General features: G+C 35.6%; 1 protein-coding gene across 2 annotated transcripts; it reads right to left on the bottom strand.

The window, feature by feature from the left end:
* Positions 1–191: 191 nt before the first annotated feature.
* Vps13B (vacuolar protein sorting 13B) lies at positions 192–18,988 on the bottom strand. Of its 2 annotated transcripts, none has more exons than XM_066303199.1 (55): positions 18,692–18,988; positions 18,202–18,379; positions 18,067–18,145; positions 17,834–18,015; positions 17,490–17,610; positions 17,352–17,441; positions 17,148–17,290; positions 16,918–17,084; positions 16,387–16,847; positions 15,475–16,271; positions 15,196–15,421; positions 14,788–14,961; positions 14,451–14,637; positions 14,261–14,390; positions 13,756–13,917; positions 13,319–13,516; positions 13,039–13,266; positions 12,810–12,980; positions 12,341–12,656; positions 12,110–12,288; positions 11,924–12,051; positions 11,538–11,697; positions 11,222–11,365; positions 10,946–11,162; positions 10,706–10,889; positions 10,478–10,645; positions 9,961–10,167; positions 9,760–9,906; positions 9,533–9,698; positions 8,984–9,241; positions 8,479–8,753; positions 7,900–8,421; positions 7,346–7,739; positions 6,863–7,175; positions 6,330–6,718; positions 6,111–6,271; positions 5,928–6,057; positions 5,659–5,872; positions 5,445–5,597; positions 5,267–5,382; positions 4,962–5,214; positions 4,712–4,895; positions 4,282–4,448; positions 3,463–3,587; positions 3,262–3,410; positions 3,137–3,202; positions 2,874–3,080; positions 2,699–2,824; positions 2,407–2,644; positions 2,202–2,345; positions 1,912–2,122; positions 1,674–1,858; positions 1,430–1,614; positions 1,020–1,203; positions 192–959 (listed from the first exon to the last, which is right to left on the bottom strand). In XM_066303199.1, the coding sequence occupies exons 1-55, from the start codon at positions 18,776–18,778 to the stop codon at positions 331–333; spliced, it is 11,775 nt and encodes a 3,924-aa protein (XP_066159296.1). In that variant the 5' UTR covers positions 18,779–18,988; the 3' UTR covers positions 192–330. The 2 variants fall into 2 exon arrangements, with proteins under 2 accessions (XP_066159296.1, XP_066159295.1); XM_066303198.1 differs by having other exon boundaries at positions 12,341–12,671.
* Between the last annotated feature and the right edge of the window lie 1,996 nt (positions 18,989–20,984).

A 20,984-nucleotide genomic window follows, 5' to 3' on the forward strand; every position in this document is an offset into this window, starting at 1 on the left:
CCACGCTTTAATCTTTCATCTCAGGTATGTATTTCATGTAGAGTTTTAGTAAAGATTACCCCAAACATCTCAAAAACTATGCAAATAAAATGTTCTTCACTAAATAAAATGATCCCATCATGTTCGATTCCCGACCTTCGAAGCCAGGCTCTTTTCGCTCAATATGAATGAAAATAAAATATAACCCACACTTCTAAAAATAACAATCTTATATTTATTAATAATAAACATAACTGCACAAGCCTTGTGAAATAGTTATTACTATACGTCCAAAATACTGTTGGATGTTAGCGGAGACGTTGCTACCACTACATCTTCTAATGAATATAGTCATAGAACCGGAAAATGCTTATCGTCCCATTGTTGTCTGGCGAAGTTTAATAAGCATGAAAAATATTTAATTTCATCTTTCGCTATGGAGTAATTCATCACCACGATTTCATCTTGTTGCGCGCCTTCCAAAGTTGGACTCACCAACGGGCTATTACTTAGTTCGGAATGTACTGAAATCACATCATCTTGGGGACTTAAAAGAGCCACAGTACTCCTCACATAATCAGCCACCCGAGCTCGCATCTCTGGGTCCATATTTATAGCCAACTCATCTTCGACTTTTTCTTTCAGAACTACTTTGACAGGGGAATGTTTCAAGCTTAAAACTGTTGGGTCGTTGTTGCGTTCCAAAGATACTTCATTTACTGGCATGATTTGAAGAACTTCTTCCGTCTGCAAATTAATTACCACTATACTGTCCACTGTCAATATGAGTGCCACAGGAATGAACAGGGAATTCTTGCTGATGCTGGTGACTTCAGTAACGAATAAGATTTGACTGGTGAGAACGTCCATATATTTCCACTGGTACTTTAAAGTAGAGTTGGTAGAATGTTGGTTTTGGATGGGACTTGGCACCGAACGAGGGTTCGGAAGAGAATTCCAGCCTGCTCCTTGTAGTAACCCTATATTATGAATGTCACACGTTCACTAAAACCCCAAGGGTCATTGCTTGGTTAACCCACCTTGCCCAGTCAAAGCCAACAATTCAGCAGCTCCGCTTAATGGTTTGGTGAACACTCCAACAATACCTAAACCGACCCCAGCCGCTATCGATCTAGGAGATGCACCCGACATCATGCATTGCAGTGGATGATGCGCGATCCCTCCGACTGCACCCAAGAGGCTTATGCCTAAACTAGTCATGCCCTATACCAAAAATATCAATACAGGATAATTCCAAATGTATACTCATCAAGTTGAGGATAATAAGTTGAGACAATTTCACGGACAAAAACGAAAATTGATAAGGACAGAGAACCTTTCATCACCTTTGTCTAGTAGGTGTTTTAAAAAAACTTTGCATTTTCGAATCCCTCTGTAGATAACGAGATTTCAAAAACAAAAAAGTAGATTAACCTACGGTTCATTTTACCTGTACGAAGCCTTGGGTTACTCCCTGGGGCCTCTGTCTGCGCTGTTCTTCGGTACGTCTGAGATGCTCTTCATCCAAAGTTAGGCGATCCAGGTTTCTAGCTACACTAGACGCAAGCTTTGTAACGGATTGCAAGGTACCAGCAGTTACGTGTCTCATCAAAGATGCTGAACCAGTAGTAATACCTACAGGAATTCAAATGAATTTACCGTTATTTGAGGTTATTTCTAATGATAAAATTTACCCCTCAAAAACGCCATTGGACCTTGCACGAGCCCCCTACAAGGCAAACTAACAAAATCTCTAAGTCCAGTGCCCATGGCTCTGGCCAATCCGCCGGGACTGCCTAACAGTTCTAGTGAACTTACAACCCAACCAGCACCAAATATTGCGCCCGACAAATAGTGCATCGTTAACGCATGGCCAAACCTTAAAATAACCTCCTAGAAGGTTTAACTTCGCATTATACTATAAAAATCTACCTATATGAGGTGGTAAGAACCCTTCTACGCTCAAATTTGGCGAACTGTAAAGGACTTTGGTCTAAGGCTATGTACATTTTCATTGAGCTGTGAACGGAAAGTAGCAAAGACACAGGATTCACAACGAAGGTGCGGACGGTTAAAGGTTGAGCAAGTATTGAACACTGCCATGAAACAAATTCAGGAACGTTGACGGAAACTGAGTTAAAACCTACAAAAAGTGAGGATGCGGTTAAACAATGTCATTACTGCCCCTGAGCCAGTGCCGCCAAAAACGGATCGTGACTTACCAAATTTAATTATTTCTTTTGGTGAGGGCCAAATCACCAGCTCAACAATATTCAGATTTTTCATATAGCGCATAAGTTTGGTAACATACACATCTTCAATAAAAATGGATATGGGATTTATCGTCATCTTTATCGCCTTCAGACCTGTACAAGTTAAAAAAATATATATATTTAAGAATAGAAAAAGAAACAGCCCTAATCTAACCTGTGTAACTTTTATCACTAGCCTCACTGGACCAACTCTCCAATACGAAATCAGCGACAATTAATGCTGTATCATCACAGTTTTCCAAAAGGGTTTCAACGGATATTTCTAATATATTTTGGTGTTTTCGGGATTTCTTTTCTTGGCCGATCAGCACTACTGGAAAATCAAAAGATTCTCTGCCGTAGAGCTGGTTATCGACTTGGAGGTCCAAGAGTGATACTCGCATTTTTAGACACTGTATAAATAAACAACTAAATTGTAAAAAATTAGCTAATCATTCGCTTACTACCTCAGTCTGGTGTGCAGTTACAACTAAATTATCGCAAACTAAATTTAGTAGCTCGCATCGCTCGTCGCAATTTTCTTCAATATCGGAAATAAGGACAAAGGAAATGCTTTCTAGGAACATATTGATCTAAAATCCCATCATGAGTTTATACCAGTTGAACGGAAGATAATGTTACCTTCACACTATCACACTTTTTGCTCGAAGGTAGCGTATTTACAGTTAAATTCTTTATTGCTGCAGATCTCGCTACGAATCTGCTAGTGTCTTCGCTATAAGAGCTATAAATTTGATTCGATGACGGATGTTGGCAAACCGAAGAAACGGTAGTCATTGGGGACACAGGACGACTGGTGTTCTCATCTAGAGTATCTAATACCACAGGCTAAAATTTATATTAAAGGATAATCGTGTTTTTTTGGAACACAAATGGCATGGTACCTTAATAAAGTTCTCTTTCTCCCTCATTGATAGCCGTACACGAATATCTCTGGCACTAATTTCAACCTAAATAATTAATTCAGAAAGTTTTAATAATTAAAACTGAGGATATGAATTAAAGATACCTGGCTGACGCTCTGAATTGTTATAAAAGTGGTACAGGCCGTGTTCACAATACTCAATTTTACGTCACCATAATAAGGCACCCGAATGAAAAGATCATTGTTGTTCACAATGCTAACTCCAGCAGACCATTCTAAATCATGCTTTTCAGCTAAAGATATAATTCAAAATTATTCTGGTAACAGTAAATATAAGGGGCTTACTAAGAGAATCGTATGATAAAGATATTTTCTCAGGAAAATAAATCTGTGGTAGCTCAGGAAATTTCTCCGATATTGCAGGCATATTATAGTAAGTGCTGGATACTGGAGGGATTTTGCAATTCCACCTAAAATTTACATATTATACTTTCTTAACGGCTACTTTATTGATGCGCTGTTAACTTTAATATCAAGGTAGATCCATTAAAACCCAACTAGCCGCGTACCACGCTGGTCTGCAAGTTCGCGTTCGATCACAAAAGCGAAATGGCGCCGAGCGTGGTTAGCAATTAGGTGGGTGACCAGAGATGATAACTGAGAAGAAACACACGATCTTTTGCATCGCCACAAAAGAACCGGCCCTCGTGCAAAAATACATATCTCAGAGACCGGCAAGCTATAAAATATTAGAACGAAAACAGCAGGGAAAGTCCAGCAAAAAAGAAAAATTTTTCGACACACTGACGGGGATAAAAAATAATCCTTCAGGGCCGCCACAATTCTCCCCAGGTTCGGAGAACGAAGAGGGTTCCCTTCCATTTCCAAGGTTTTTTAGTGGATAAACGCGTCAACCATTTCTACACTAACCTGACCGAACGAACCACCAACTGGTTCGTTAGGGAGGAGGGCGGTCTTTCTCGATTATTTTCTTCATAATAAAAATCATTGAAACGAAGAAATTGACTAATACCTCCTACCACTTATATAGGCTGTCTATTTCAACATTTATACAGAAATGGGCATGTCATTAAAGTTGACAGCACATTTATAATATTTAGCTTTAACGAAATTAATTAATTAATTAAATAATTGATAAGGTACCTAAAGTTTTCACATTCTGAAATTACGGTGCTGTCATCAGGCAAAGACTGGCCGCAGTAAAACGAGGCATTGGTGGTGTTTTCAATGAAAAGTTGTGGTCTTGGATCATGGTGAAGCGCTAAATATATTTGACCTTTGACTTCTTGAGCGGTTAATACCCCTGGAATCTAAACGAAAATTTGAAATTAGATTATCACTACTTCTATCTTTAACATTGCACCACCTCAACAATTCTAGCAGTGACTCTTGAAACTATACTTATACTCCCTAGGCTTAAAAGTAACAGTATATACATACACATGTTATCGAGTAAATTATAACGTTTCACTTCAAATACGTTTGGAAAAAAAAGTATATATATATATATATATATATATATATATATATATATATATATATATATATACATACTCATATATATCTTACTTACGCACAAACCTGCATCCCCAAGTAGACAGATAGGTTTCCGCACCAAGGGTTTGTCCACACGCACTGGACATGACCAACCCTGAGGTGGTTTAACAGAGAAAGCAACATAAAGAATGTACTCCGCGTTCGATGTTTCCACATCTTGCTTCAACGTTCGCCACTGAATTATTGGAATTCCAATATGACTAAAATTCAACCAGCATTACGAAAAAAGTAAATATTTTTTCAATTGCCACTTTATAATATAGCACCTTTTCGTTGAATGCGGAGCAATGGTGAAACAATGCTCTTCCATATCAGTAGGAAAATCGAAAAGTTCCTTTCCGCTGGGCACAGCAAAACAAGCCACATTCACCTGCATCGATAAATGATTGGACACCACATGAGTGGACGTCAATCGTAGAAGGTGCATTTCATTAGATATTGAACTGACTATTGATATCATGCAAATGTGTGAGTCGCATTTTACATAGGTTTTGATAATACCGTCCAACGGAATGCTGCCTGAAAACATTAAAAAATAAGTTTGAAAACTTGCGGGAAAAGGCTGAAAGACCTGTGATTTTAGGCATATAAAAAGATTGGCTCCAATCGCTTTTAGTGAGTTGTAAGGGATTTGAAAATGACCATTTGTTTCCTACAAAAATGCCCAGATGAAAACTTTCCTCTAGCCTAGAAAAAAACATGACACATTTAATAAAAAACGTTAAGGAAACAAGATAAATTATACCTACCTGGGAGGTGCGACAATACCATGATGTTGCACCCTACACAACTCAATTCCATTTAACATTAAAGAAACAGGAGTACCAAGAGTGTTAACCATCAAACACCAAGGTAGAAGTTCAACTAACAGGGCGCAAGAGTGCTGACAGGCGTTTTGATATCTACATAGTTATCATCACATAAGCACTGTCTAAGAAAATTACTATATTATGAGGCGCATACCTCACTTGAATATGACTTAATAGTTTACTATCATCAGTTATCCACTCAACGTTCGAAAATTCTTCTTCAAAATATGGCCATTTAGACTCAAAGCAGTGGTTTAGGGACTCTAGAATAACATCAACATCTTCATTTGAAAATTTTTTGAAAAACTTTCGATGATCTACTAAAGAATAGTTAAGGGGGATGTAGGGGTTGCTCACGTTGACATTTCCTACAATTTTAATTAAAATCAAACAACACAAAATATTACCCACAACTCCAAGCACCTTTCTCCATTTGCAAAGTGATCTGATGTGAATGATCGATGGTACCAAGACAATGCAACTGTTGAAGCTCCCCTTTTCCATTAACAACTGAATCCAAATCAACTCCCAAAGTTGGGGTTTCAATGTGAACCTGTACTAAAAGCCCATTAAGCAATGTATTCTATAAACATAATTCAATTCGACCTTTGCGCTCATAGGAAGATTAGAACGGATCATAAATAAAGGCCACAGCATTGCCAAAATTCTCCGGGATTCCATGAAGTCCTGTATAAAAATTCTGCACCAGATTGAAAGGAATTGACCTCGTTCATGCAACGGTACCTTCACTAGCCACGGTTGAGATCCTGCCAAGACAGTTTAATTTAATCTATATAACACTAAGACAAAATAATACACACAAACCTGTTGCATGTTCTCGCAGGGGTATGTCGCCTGTCCAAGCCGCGTCCAGGCCGAAGAATCGTAATCTCAAAAAATAAGTTTTCCTATTGTTAAGGAAACTGCTGGGTGCGACGCTTCGTCCTGCGACCAAATGACTTCGTGCATTCCGCAATTCTTGTTCTTTGTAATCGGATACCACTTCAACGATTTTCATTTCAAAATGTTCCACCAGCATATTGCACACTATTAACTGCCCAAAAAAGATAATTTGCTTTTGAGTTTTCGATACATCCTTAACAGTCACAAACAATGAGAAGTTTTTTTCTGAGTTAAATTGGATCAATTGGGTCCCTTCTGTGAAAACCAAGAATGGCTTGGACCAAGCCCAATTTGTTTCTTCCAAAGATACCCTACAAGGAAAGAAGAAATCGTTCTAAGACCAGGTTTCAATCTATTGTTAAAAATACAAGGAAAAAACAACAGAAAATATGATTTTTATATGCTACAGCCATTGGTAATGAAAACTAATAATGATAGGTTAAGAAAAGGCTTACCTAATATACTGTTTATCTTTTTGAGACCTCCATGAATATAAGTGAAATTTTCTGGTTTCCAAGAGTATATTCTCATTAGTGCCATTCTGGCCAAATCTTATATTAACATCGGTGTCGTTGCAAATAACGTATCTACTAGTGATTATAAAATCGAGTTCTTGTTCACCGGAAATATAATTTTGGGACCAAATTTGGGAGGTAACAGTTAAAGTGTGAACAATACTTGGGCCAAATTTCACTTGAAATGGCTTCGAAACTAAATTGCACTGAAGACCCTTCGAGAGGCAAACTTCTAGTTTGGACATAAAGGGTTCTAAAAAATAACAAAATATCAGTTAAAGGAAGTTTTCTCTCTTATTTGGCGTTTTCTAGGCAGAGGGGTATTGCAACGCCTTTCATTAAAAAAAAGTATCCTTTTCCGTCGTATTTTCAAAGTTTTTAAACATTTTACAGTTTCTTACAATTTAAAAGTTCAAAACTTACCAATAAAAATTTGCTCGGTTAGATAAGCGTAATCCAATACTGTTGCCTGAACAGAAGAAGTAAATTCTGCAGTCCAAACTGTAAAATTCCAAGTTGAAAAATATGCACTTAAGTTGTCCAAAGATAAAGTCAAAATTTTTTGACACTCAGGAAAACTGAGATCTGACGAGTAGTTCTTTAGACATTCCGGCATCGTAAACTGTACTTTCTTGGACACATAACTGGCCAAAACAAGTTCGATCTTTGTGATGTATACGGCACAATTAAAGGTTGGTATAAGGCATTTATTGAAGTATGAGTCAATGCGCATGCAAGCGGCTAATGCTCTGGGAGAAACTCCCCCTTGGTTTAATAGAGCTTCTTCGGTATTTTCATCTATAGTGGTTATTACTACCTAAAAACAGACAAAATAATAATACCTAAATACATCTACCACCAAAATAACCACAAAAGGTGGCTTTTTAGTACGGTAAAATACGATTTTTTAGTAGATATAGAGACAAATTTTTACACAAGATAGATATATTAAGAAATTAAATGTCCTATATATTTACCCTCCAAGTACTGGCAACTACAGTCTTAGGACAGCTCTCAGGTAGACTTAAGTGGCAAATCTCGCTTTCAGACAAACAAAATTGGGTGTAAGGTAAGTAACTGTTTCTACATTCTGACCAATATTCCAGATTGCACCGTACGGATACCTTGTCCTGTGAGTTAAGAACCGTTTTGTACGGCACAGGAAAAACCCGCACTTTCGTCAACGCTCTCGGTTGTGGATATTTCCATGCCATAGCTGAAATGCTAATAGTCCAAAACATTACTTGATAGGGTAACGGCATTTCATCTGTATTATCCGTGACGGAATCCACGAACTGGAAGGCTCCAGCTCTGAGGTCATCTTTATAATGTTGGTCTTTTTCTATAAGTTTCTGTTCTAGGAATTCGTCAGTGTTAGTATTATTGCCCCACATCACAACCATAAATTCTTGAAGATCACTGATCACCATTTTTATACATCTTATTTGTTCCGCTGTAATGTCAAGTAATATGCGGTCGCTCTCTGCAGTGACTTCAATCTAAAATAATAACAATTTCAGCAATGAATTTCTATACTAATAGTACACTATATTTACCTGAGGATCACTATCAGTATCTTGCCAAGACTCCCAAAAAACACAAACATCAAAAGTGATCGTCCAGGGGTGAAGTAAAAGTTTACGGAAGCTATCGTAAACCACAGTTAGCGTAAGGCAGTCAAAAGTTGTCAATAAACAAATTTTTTCAGGTCTACTAGTTAAAAAAAGTTGGCTTTTCAATTCGCGCATTCCCATATGGAGCTCATGCCCGGTTTCAGATAGTATCGCAAGAATCAGCTGATCTGATTTTATAGTTACTGACTTAATATTCCCTAAAAAAAAATCTTTAATAATTATTTGAAAGTAGTAAGATAAATACATTGGCTTATTATTTTCCAAAGAGGTAGCATCACATTATACCAGGGCGGATGATAAACTCTTCTATTAAGTAGTTCAAGAATTGACGCATATGTTAATAATACAATTATATTATTATTGTTCCACTTTAACCTTAACAATTATTCTTCATAAATATGTTCATCTTACAAAAATATGTATTTACCCAAAATATCTTTGATCCTCTCAAACTGAGTGAATGTATCATTCACCTTCAGTGATTTGAGATAGATGTTTTCTTCTTTGCTTCTTCTGTCATTGACAACTTTAAATATGAACATAAAGCTATCAGAACCACCACCACTTTTGAAAGTATCAACTACTTTATCTTTAATATTCAACAGATGGCTCCATTTAGAAGGTTGACATAAAATTTTCGTCGGTTTCAATATCTCTAATTCAACTTTTGAGTTTTTGCTTAGGCCTGCAAAGAAACTGCATTATTAATTTTATTATACACAAAAATAAAAAATAAGTATAGAAAATTATACTAAATATACATATTCTTCAAATCTAAAGAAACGTCTGAGAGTCAATTAACTTTAGTTGAAGAAGGATTAATTTATTTTTCTTTTATATTATAATCAACCCATTAGTCGCAGCCATTAATAAGAATTTAAGCTCGGATTTTTTTTTCGATAGTACCTTAACTTTACTAATACTAAATTGTAAATACTAAAAATTCAAAGAAAATGAATATTCTCCTTTTACACACCTTTAGTGAAGCGAAAGGTAAAAAAAGCAGGTAGAATGCCACTAGGATTCGGCGTGCCTGCTTTAGTTTCCAACAATTTAATAGGAAAATCTTCTTCACATGGGAATTTGTTCACAGCTGGATATTCTGGACCACTAATTTTTAAATTGAAATCGAAACACGAGATCTGAAAAAGTGTTAACCAAATTATTACAAATGTTTTTGAGAAAAAACAAATATTAACTAGCCTGCAGTTTTTTGCCAATTTGCTGCTTGGCATAGAAGAAATTCGGCTGCGTTAAAGAAACATGCAATAAAGGAATGTATTTTCTATATGAATTGGAACGATCGTCCGTACTTTCTTCGGAGGCTTCATATCCTTGATCATCGTCACACTGTGAAATGTATAAAATGCACAACAAAACTACAAATGAACAACTAAAGCTTACCCTTCTTGAGGCTTTTTTCTTCTTATTTTTGTATTTTAAATTGTTAACGCGTTCGTCATCAACACTGTACAGAGTGAAACATACTTTTCCGGCTGTCACTATTATGTCAACTGGCATGGATGACATTGTGTAAGGAATGACTGGAGGCCGAGGGAATGGCAGCTGTTTACCATTGTCAACGCTTTGTCTAGTTAGAAGACCTAAACCCTATAAGATATAGAAAACTAAGACCTTAAAACTAGGAGAAATTGACGATTAGAATTTGTATTAAAACTGTAACAAACTATTAAAATATGTAGCATACATGGAGATCTGGTGCTAGGTTCAAGAAATTACTAACTTTGAGCATTTAATAACTTAATAGGTAATAAGCAATATATTCCAACAAATTATGTAAATGCTAGTTGACATGTAACACTTAAAAATATTACAAATAAATAACTTGATTCATTTCGCATTAAAAGTTAAGCTTGCGCAAATAAATCGTGTTCAAGTTAAGGAGAACGTCGTGACTTACCGGTGCTCTTGATGATTGAATACTCCTAACCTCTGAGGTGTCTATACCTGAATCCTTATTAGGGCCTTTAACTACATTAATTTCCACATCAACGCTTTGCTGATCCACTCCGGATGCGTCAAGTCGTGAATATGGGAACTTTTCAATAGGTTTTCTAAGGACACTTCCCTGTTAAATATTACAAAAATGTTGTAACACCCTTAGAGAAGTAATATGAACAATTTGTACCTCTACAAAAAACGGTGCAACTGAGGTGACAAACTCTGTAAGAATAGCTGAAGAAAGCTTCAATTGATGCAATGACAAAGTGACAAGAATATCAGAAACTAAGTTGATTTCCATGGAATGGCCGCATATTATGGTACTATCTTTGTATACCATCAAGGGCGCTGCTACCACTGTGATATCATACCTACAGACAAAACCGGGATAGTGAAGACCCATATTAGAATCCCACACTGGCCTTACTTTTCCAGGATATATTTCAAATTCAACGTGGGTGTACTGTTTGGTTGTCCCTGCTCCAAAATATTCCATTCTAATGCAGGATTTTCACTCATTCCTCTTAAATTTGACAACAAATCGGTAGTGGGAATCAGAACTGACTGTATATCTTCCCACGTTGCTGTAGAAATTGAGATCCCGCCAATGTCCAATTGGTACTGTCTATCCTCTACTTCACTTCCTGATTGTGGTTTGGTGTATCATTAATTACTGTTTTAAGAAAAAGCACAACTTGCCTACCTGGAATATTTAGAATTCTGGCATGGGCAGCCTGCTCGTACAGATCTGGACGAATAGGAGTCCTGCATATGGGATTGACAGCTTGCGGATTTAGGCATATTTTTTGCACTTGAAATATGATGGTGTCATGCAAGACTCCTCCGCCTGAAAAAAAGGTGATTGTAATTTATTAAACACAATATTTTTTGTTACATTAACAACTAAAGTGACAGTTTATGTAATCTAAATCAGTACATAATGAAGACAACCAAAAACTCCATCATGCTTATTCCTTTAGATAAAATTTTAAAAAGACTGTATGTAAAGTTCTACCTACCTAAAAGTTCTTTGGATGGCATTATCACTCGAATTTCTTGGTAATCCAAATATGCTAAGGGCAACGATTGATTACTGAGTATGGATAAAATAGTTGTGTTTGAAGAGCTTTCAGATTTCAAATTCTCTGACGTACCGACTGGAGTGGCCATCAACGGAATCTAAGATTAGAAAATCCAGCTATTCATCGGTGTCTTTTTTCAATAAGTCAAATATTTCCCAATATATTAACTTTATATCTGATTCATACCTTCCTCTTAGAGTAACACATTAAAAAAATAAGACAAGAAATTACTAAAATTAAATAAATTCGTATCCTCTATTCTACACCACTATTTCAAGTTAACTAAACATAGTAAATCAATCAATATCTAAATCAGCACTTACCAGCACTAAATAGAAGCTTTTCAAAGTGTTCAAAGAAACCACAAAATCCAACGGTTGTATACTGACGACGACTTCTGTGATATACCTCGCGTTGGATAATAATTGCGTGTTGGTCTGAACTTTGCTACCTTCAACATAGCCACATAACAATCCCTAAAGTAAAGTTATTAATACTGAGGCACTTACTCTTATTCTTCTTCTGTACAGCTCCCCATAAAGTATGAGTATGTTGACAACTGGCCCTCGTCACAGTTAAACTAATCAAACAGCTTTCTTCTTGCCGTAGACTCGAAGGTAAATCATCACGCAAACGCATAACAATTCCTGAAAATACCCCTGGTTGCCATTTTGAGGACGGTGAGAATCTGAATATTATCGATAGTTATATTACAAAAATTTACAAAAAAAATGTAGTACCTCTCATAATGTTGTATTGAGGCGGTGCCAACCTTGCTTTTAATTTTGATATATATATTTTGAAAGTCTAAAGAACTGACGATATCTTCGGCGTCAAGCACTAGCTTCAGTTGATGAAAATCCGCTTCTTTCTGGTCAGCAGATAACAACTCAAAGGAAAACTTGGTGATTGTCCATTGCACCCATGCTGTAAGCTTTACAGGGTCAGCTGTAGTTAAAGTTTCTGGATTGACTATTGTGCCATGAGGAACTGATTTATCGCTGACACTGTCCAATGTTCCCTCCTTGATTTGAGTGGGAGATAAGGTGGAACTACCTGATTTTTTTTTTGCTATGTCAATATTAACATATAAATAAAGTTGTAATTTGACATCTTGGGTCTGATGTCAACGAGCAAGAACACTACGATTATTTTTGAAACTTATAAAATATATATATTAATATATGAAGTTTTACACTACATACTTACCTCTAGTATGGAGTGGAGGGGCTACTTCTGGGCGACTAACGTTGATATTTGCCCTAGGAAATAAGTTGGATGCGATTTCCATAAAGCCGTACAGAATACTGGCAAATAAGTAAACTTGCACCTGTTGCGTTGACATCTCTATTGGAGTAGTATCTATATGAACACATACACCTGCAAAAAGGACATTTACGAAATTCCACTGATAACTTAACTTGCAGATTAAACCCACCCAAATAAGCAATATCAAGTTTCGACCCCGCATCAGGTACAGAACTAGCTATCGAATTCTCCGCCTTCTTTTGAACCTTTTTAGACTGACTGGCAGGACTAGTTGGAGTACTACTAGTATTGCTTTTGCCGTACTGCGCATTGGAACTACTAGCAGCACTTATGTTGGTATTTTTAGAACCTTTTCGTTTTTGGTCCACCGGGATGGCATCTTTTTTAGTTGCCGGCGCTAAACAACTTTTTAATAAACATTTCATTAATAAGTGTCCCGGCGAGATTACCTTGACTAGGCGTATCTTTCTTATTATCATCTTGAACGTTCGCAGGGACAGACGAAGCAAAATTTTTAGAGGGTCTTGTAGAAAGTCCTACGGTGCCACTCAAAGAAACAGGTCTTAAAAATATAAACTTTTTTTTGTTTTGCATTGTGTAACAGCTGAGGTCTGTGATGGATATGTTCCATGGAAAGCTGGACTTATCTAGAAAATATTACTAGATTAAAAACATGTAATATAATGTTGAAGTAAACCTAAAGGTATATTTGGATTAAACCAGTATACACTGACAATTTGTTAACATATGTACTATAATAGCAACGTATTGTAGTGTTATCAGACTACCTATAAAAATTGGAGGAAACTTAATATAATAACAGATAATTAAGAAAAAAACACACAGTAAACGGTAAATCATGTATGCGATTAAAAGAAACACTTACCTGGTGACCATATGTTGTCGGGCAATGATATCGGCAAGTGTTTAAGATATTTACTAATAGTTTGCCTCTGAACACTTTTTATGGTGGCAAAAGGTAAGGTAATTACCAAAATATCTGGTGGGTCACCTTTGGCTGTTGCTTCCTCAATTGCTTCTTGAATACCTGTAAATTATTATAAAATGTTTTCCTTTCAAACGTAAATGTAATGTAAATATTATTTTTTGTACGTCTGAGTATCCTTTGGTGATTTTAGTCTGGATCTTAATTGTGTTACTTTAGGCTGGTTTTAAAGACTTATTCTCACAATTAAACACAATCACTTTTTTCATTAATGTGCAAGAATGATATTTATAATTTAAAGAAAAGATATGCAAATTTTCTTGTTGCTCGTAAGATGCTTCTTACTATTCTCGTAATATAATATACTTTTCCGTATTGGGTAACTTTCACTTTTTCTACTATTTGACGATATTAGAGAAAAACTGTGTAGTTTCAATTGACGTACCTTGAGATCCAACAGCAGATAGTGAAGACATTGGGAAATAAATCGTACACTGAGACACATCACCAGACAAGAATATGCCTTTCCATACATTAAACCATTTCTTTAAAAGATTGTACACCTTTTCTTGTACCTAGAATTATCCAGTAAAATGTATCATATGTCTATAATAATAATTAATCAACATTCTTACGTCAGCTGGTTCTTCTTTCGTTAATTTGTCAGAAATAACCCTTGGAGCTATTTTTGGATCTGAGCTACTGTGTACAGATTCTAAGTGATTGGAATTCGGCCTTCTGGGAGTATCGACAATACCGCTACCACTCGCCTCTGAAAAACTTTTATTTTTTGAGGCAGAAGTCGATGTATCAATAGACTCGCTGAAAAGTAAATGATGAATTTCATTGCAAAGTAGGGTATAGATAAAAAAAACTATTATTAACATAATTTTAATAATACATTCTTTGATTACTCTTGAAAAATTATTCTATGCTAATGACAGAGGCTACAAATTTACTCAGGTTACTCACCCCATTAGAAAGTTTCTTGGAACATATAACAGCCACTTGCAAAGCAAGGGGTCAATACAAATCTTGATTTCCTGCAGATTAAAGATAAAAATCGGAGGATGCCTTTGCAAGTCAGGGATCAATGGAAACTGGACCGTTAATGTAAAAAGAGGCTGGGTGGCATTCAAGGAACTCCTGCGTAAGATTGAAGAAAGTATTTAAAAAAAATTAATAAATGTTCTTTTTTTAACAAGCACATTAATTGTACAATACAAATGTTATTTTTATTTTAAGCAATAACGTGTATATTACAGAGAAAATGTAAATAGATAACCTATTTTCTCAGTTATTAGTCACAACTGGCCATCCGTTAATCATTCAATGTCATTAAAAAATATTTAACGTAAATTTAAAACATATTTAACTCACCTCCTAGTTTCATTTGCGGCACCACTATCCTCGTTACCAACAGTAATTTCTGGACCGCTTATAAACAAGACTTGCTGGAGGTTACGAGGCATCACAGACCTGGATATAATTGGTTCGAAAATAAAACCTTTTATTGCATGAATGCTGGTATCTAATGTTTGTGTAGAATTGGTTACTACTTTTTTGAACCGAATGCCCTCAATGCATATCTCCATGTAAGGAAAACCTACGTATTCGACATTAATAAGAACCAATAAGCTCAATGTTTTTAAAACCTACCGAAGTCCTTACAGGCATCCGAAAGCAAACTAGAACCATACACACTTCTCACATCAAGATCTGATTCTTTAACTAATAGTTTTTCTACAATATTATAGGCAACCATCATTTTGGCCTTAGTACCATTTAAGGTAAAGTTCTCGCTTTCCACTATAATTTCATTGTGAGGAATATCACAATTTACCCAATATTGAGGTTTTAAAATACTCTTAGAGCTGTACGATACGCTGCTCGGAGTTAACATTATACTTTGACAGGCAGGATTGGTAACCAATCGACTCAAGAAACCCACAATTTTAATACTTTTTCTAACATAACACGCGTCAAATAGTTTCTTAGGTGGCTCTGGTAACTGACATGTTGTATACACCAATCTCTCCACATACATGGGATAATGCTGTGTTATATCAATAAACTGACACTCTAATATAATTTTAGGAACCACTGAAGTACTAGTGGGCATATTGGCAGTGGACACTTTTTTGCTTCTTTCAAACAAATGAGTTTTTGTTGGTTCAAAGAATGGATGCTCTAGTAGTTCAAGTTCAATAATAGGAGCAAAAAATGTTATCCGTATAGCTCTGGTAGGTATAAAGTCGTTGAGCGCATCAAAATCATCTTCGGATGGTGGTAACAAGTCATGCAACAGCAAGTCTTCCTTGGGCGTATAGTATGGAGGATAGTCATAGAATGATGAGGCTATTTTTATGGTATTGCACCTATGAATGAGTCCTGAACATATTCGCAGTTTGAAAGGACCAATGCAGAGACGGAGGGTTGATACTTCCAATAAGTTACTGAAAATAATACAATGCAGAACTATAACACCACCCTATTAAAAATGCTTCAGTTTTAGTCTACGTCCGGTTAAAAGATGGTAGAAAATCCACTTTTTGTTCTTTTACCTCTTACCTGCATTCTAAATTGCTCCCCAAGTCTGATAAAATGTCACTGTTCATATCCCCAGGAATTTCTAGCTGATACACATAATCAAAAGCCATCGCTGGAGTCTTTTCCAACAAAACCGATTCCGTAGTAGTAGACATGTGATGGTCCCACGAGGTGTTATACTGCCGTCTTCCTCCTTGGTTTTCAATTGCATCGGCGTCGAACAACGAATCAACTTTGTGGAAATTGGAAGCGGAACCCAGTTTTAAATAAGGAGCCGTACTCTCGTTAACTTCGAGGTTTCCGCAACTGCATGGCCCTGTGGGAATAAAGGTGGCTTCACTAACACCTCCAGTACAATTGAACCATTGCAGGCCATGGATGAAAGTGTCAATGTAGATTCCTTGAAGGTCCAAGGTTATCATAGGATGATAACGCAACTTTTTCTGGGAGTAGTAGCCTCTCTCATGAACCGACTCTGATACCTTTGGAGAATTTTAAGTTTTAATAACATATAAGAAAGAGTAAAGTATTACTTTCACTGTCATATCACACCTTAAAAGTTATAGAAGCTTGGTCTACATAGAGCCCAAAATGCAAAAAATGTCCATGGTGTGCTTTCAGTTCTTCCTGATCAATATCTTCTTCCCAAGGAGCAGGTAAAACTGAGGAAACATATGACCATGCCCAACCAGTCCAAGTGCCAACACTTTCTTTACTTTCTTTAACAAAAATAAAAAATTGATATATATGAAAAATAAGAAATCTAAAAATGTATTGGTCACCTCCTTTGTAATCTGCAGAACTCCCTGCAGCTTCAGTGGATGACTCAACTACGGGTTTAAGTTGTTTTTGATGAAGTGCATACAGTAACATTAACAGACGCATCAGCATTGGTACTTGCTGTTCTGTCACACTGAATTCCATGCTAACCAAAAACAAACTCTGAATGAAGATATCCTGAATAAAATTTCAATTGATTTACATACTTGTTGCAATAAATATCTAATCTAGTGGTAGAAGCTACATTAGCAGTAGAGGAATGGTAGTGTCTCAGTAAATGCATAGTCATGGAACATCTACAACACATTTTATATATTGGGGAAAAACTGATAAGAGAATTTTACCTGTATAACATTGGTTCTTGATATATTTCAATCTTTCCAGATGCATTTCTCTTGTCTAGGCAAAGGGTAAGATCACTGACACTAATAACTTTTCTTAAAATTACTTGTGCTGGAGAAAGATCTAGAAGTTATCAAAAATTTGCAACCTTAATAAATTTCTTTAACCTCTAGAATTAACTTTTAAGATGTTCAAATCATAAAAATATTATATAATAAAAAAAACATTGAATACACATGTTTCAGAGTATTCAAATTAAAAAAAAAACAAAGGGGAGTAGCCAATCACACAAGGAAGTGATACATATTCAAGCCAATTCACTCAGCCACTTATGATGTAATTTTACCTGTGTAAGCAGGTTCCCATTTCTCATTGGCACTTTCAAACTTCAGCAATTTCACATTCATTGATAGCACTATATCCTCTTCAACATACTTTAATATCAAATTATTACAATGTATACTTATGTTGCTGACAATTTTATTAATCAAAGATTGAATATAGCCAGGAGGTGCTTCTATAGTTTTGCTAGAATTACACAGAATGCCTTTAATTCTTCAAAGAAAATGGAATTCCTACCTTTGACCTGTGACTTTTTCTTTTCCTTTCTTTTTTGATGCTTTTCTAGAGCCTTTTCCTTTTAAATTTAAGATGCATTCTAAAATTATGCCACATTTAAAACAAACTTTTTAAATAGGTTGTATTTTTTCAGACCTATAGTATTTATGGTAATTTTGATAGGCTCAGAAGCAATTTTTGTCCATGGCACATGGATTGATAGCTCCCTGATACTGCCAGAAACAAAGCTGAATGGCAATTGTAGTTCTTGCTCCAACACTTCCAAGTTGAGCTCTAAGTTGTGAAATGTAGCATCTCCACCCCATAGTGAAACCTGATTTTTTTAGTTAATGCTAATTGCTATATGGTAAGAATTATAGTATTTTGTCTAACAAATTTTTACATAAAATTGTTTCTTTTCAAATTACTGGGTGTCAATCTACACACAGAACGTTGTTATAGAATACTTGTTATGCTTTTAGCAGATTCTAATGCCAATCGAAAACACTTGAAGAGAGTGAGAGATTGGGAAAGTGATGCAGTCTTTCAAAAACAGAACCTCCCTATCAGGCCTTATATTTTTCAAGCTCGACAACAGTGAGAACATTTGAATATGGGGACTATGTGATGAAATTCATGTTTTTACCTGTGAATCTTCTGGCTTGAAATTATTGATATATCTATTAACATAACTCAATATTATAGGAGTGATGTAGGACTCTAATTTAAACATATTTTCTTTTAAAATGCCGTGTGTTGTATTTATTTCATGTTCTAGGGCTCCAATTACAATGCAACTTGAATTATTTTTTAAAAAGTAATAAAATATTGGAAACGCCACACATTATCGGTTGGGGGAATAAAAACATATAATTTGACAAAAATTATAAAATGTAATTGTTTTGCATTGTTTTTCTCAATTGTTTTTTGATTGATTGATGACAAATGTCAAGGTAAAAGCCGGCCGGGTAAATATTGTCGTCAAAACAACGGCATGTAAAGAACACTGGGATGAGTTTAATTAAAATCTATAAGTTACATAGCTGATCAATAGGTGACGCTACGCATCAAACTGTTCTAAATTAATAATGGTTTAATAGAGGGCAGTGAGAAAATTTACTATATTAAAACATTTTATGCTAGTATGCCTGTGAAAGGAATATCTTTGCATTTCCTATTTTTGTTATTAAAATTGTTCGTGATAGTCTCGCTAAATATTTATCCTTTATTCGACTCAGACCCGGAATTTTGCAAGTTTTATTTTTTGTTAAAAAAAAATGACCTAATTTTATACCGCAAATAGACAAATCAGACACGATTAAGTGGAAAGATGCATAGCATGCAAATCAAACGTATTAAGCGATTCTAGAGCATAAAATAAAAGCTATTTTTCGCATCAATATTCGAGTTCTATATGATCAAAAGCCAGAAGCAGTATGGCTGCAAACCCGGGTCTTTCAACCCGATTCCATTAGGGCTGCAACATGATGCGTTTCCTATATTCTACTGACCCATATTTCAAGATTTCTTGCAAATTTGAATATTAGATTCAACTCCTATATTCTTAGATCATATTATGTTCTGTTACGGGTATATTCTGCTAATAATACCTACACTCGCTATTTTTCGCCCCAATCTCGCTACATCAATAATTTTTTCCGAGGACTTGGCAGGGAATTCCAAAGCTAACAAATTTGAAGGTCTAACGCAACCAAACTGGTCACCAAAGGCCTTTTCATCACACCTTAACACATAAAAGTGTCACTTTACCCGTACACATTAATAAAACAGGGTATGAAATTAGGTATTTCGTACCAATGGCGCAAAACACCATTTTTATGCCCTGATCTTTCAAGTGGGGGCGTAATAATGGTTTACATAACAAGAGAGGAAAGTATTACTCTTGCTCTCGCGAATGATTTAAGCCGGATGGTCCTAAGCATCTCCATTCGGGTGCAATTTGCATATAAACTTTTCTACTGCTAATGTTCTATTTTATGAAATAAAAAGAGTCAAGTGTTGTTTGGGCAAATAGCCTACAGCTGCTGCCCAACTTTAGCTTCGCTCATAACATGCCTGACACTATTCTACTAATGTAATATACCAACGCATCAAACGTAACCAATAAACAAAAATTGACCATAATATTATGATGATATAGCCCATAATCAAACTGTGGGAAGTGCGGTAAAGTGCTACTTACAATTCGCAAATGTTGCGGTTAAGCTGCTTTGCCACGTGCTCGTAAAAAAAATTATTTATTACCATTTTGCGGTTTTTCTTTACAATTTAGCAACATTAATGTGCAACCATTTACACTTAGAAATTGATTTTGAATTCATTCACATCTTATCAAATCCCTTTTTTCTTAACATTTCCCAATATGGGACAAAATGAACTTGATCTTAAAGTTTTTCTCAAGTATCTAAGTATGGACACTCAAGAAGTATTATAAATTCCTCCTTCGAGGAAATAAATTCTACTGAGGTGCTTTAACTGTTTTACACTTTAGGAACTAATTTTCAATTACTGTAAGTAAATGAAACGGTTTTATTGCCACAGTTTACGTTAACTCCTATATTTAAAGGGTGAAAATTAAAGTGTTTTCTGTCTGAAATTGGAACATTCAATAGTAAATTGGACAAGTCTAAGGTTGCTTCCATTAAATTAAAATCACTGCGTTCGGTGGATTACAACCATCGAGAACTCAAATTTTCTTTTCCGATCTGTATCCAAATATTAAAGATTTTTTATATATAATTTTTTTATTTTTTATTATATTTTTTTGTATTTTTTTATTTCTTTTTAAGATTAGCGAAAATCACTTGACAATGAGTGTTGGTACATATATACATCTTATGCACTTCATATGCCTACCCACTTAAATTCTGAATATGTACATTAATTTGCCAACACTAACTCAGACAATCTAACAATCT

The sequence above is a fragment of the Euwallacea fornicatus genome, chromosome 4 (assembly GCF_040115645.1).
Source record: "Euwallacea fornicatus isolate EFF26 chromosome 4, ASM4011564v1, whole genome shotgun sequence".
NCBI lineage: Eukaryota > Metazoa > Arthropoda > Insecta > Coleoptera > Curculionidae > Euwallacea > Euwallacea fornicatus.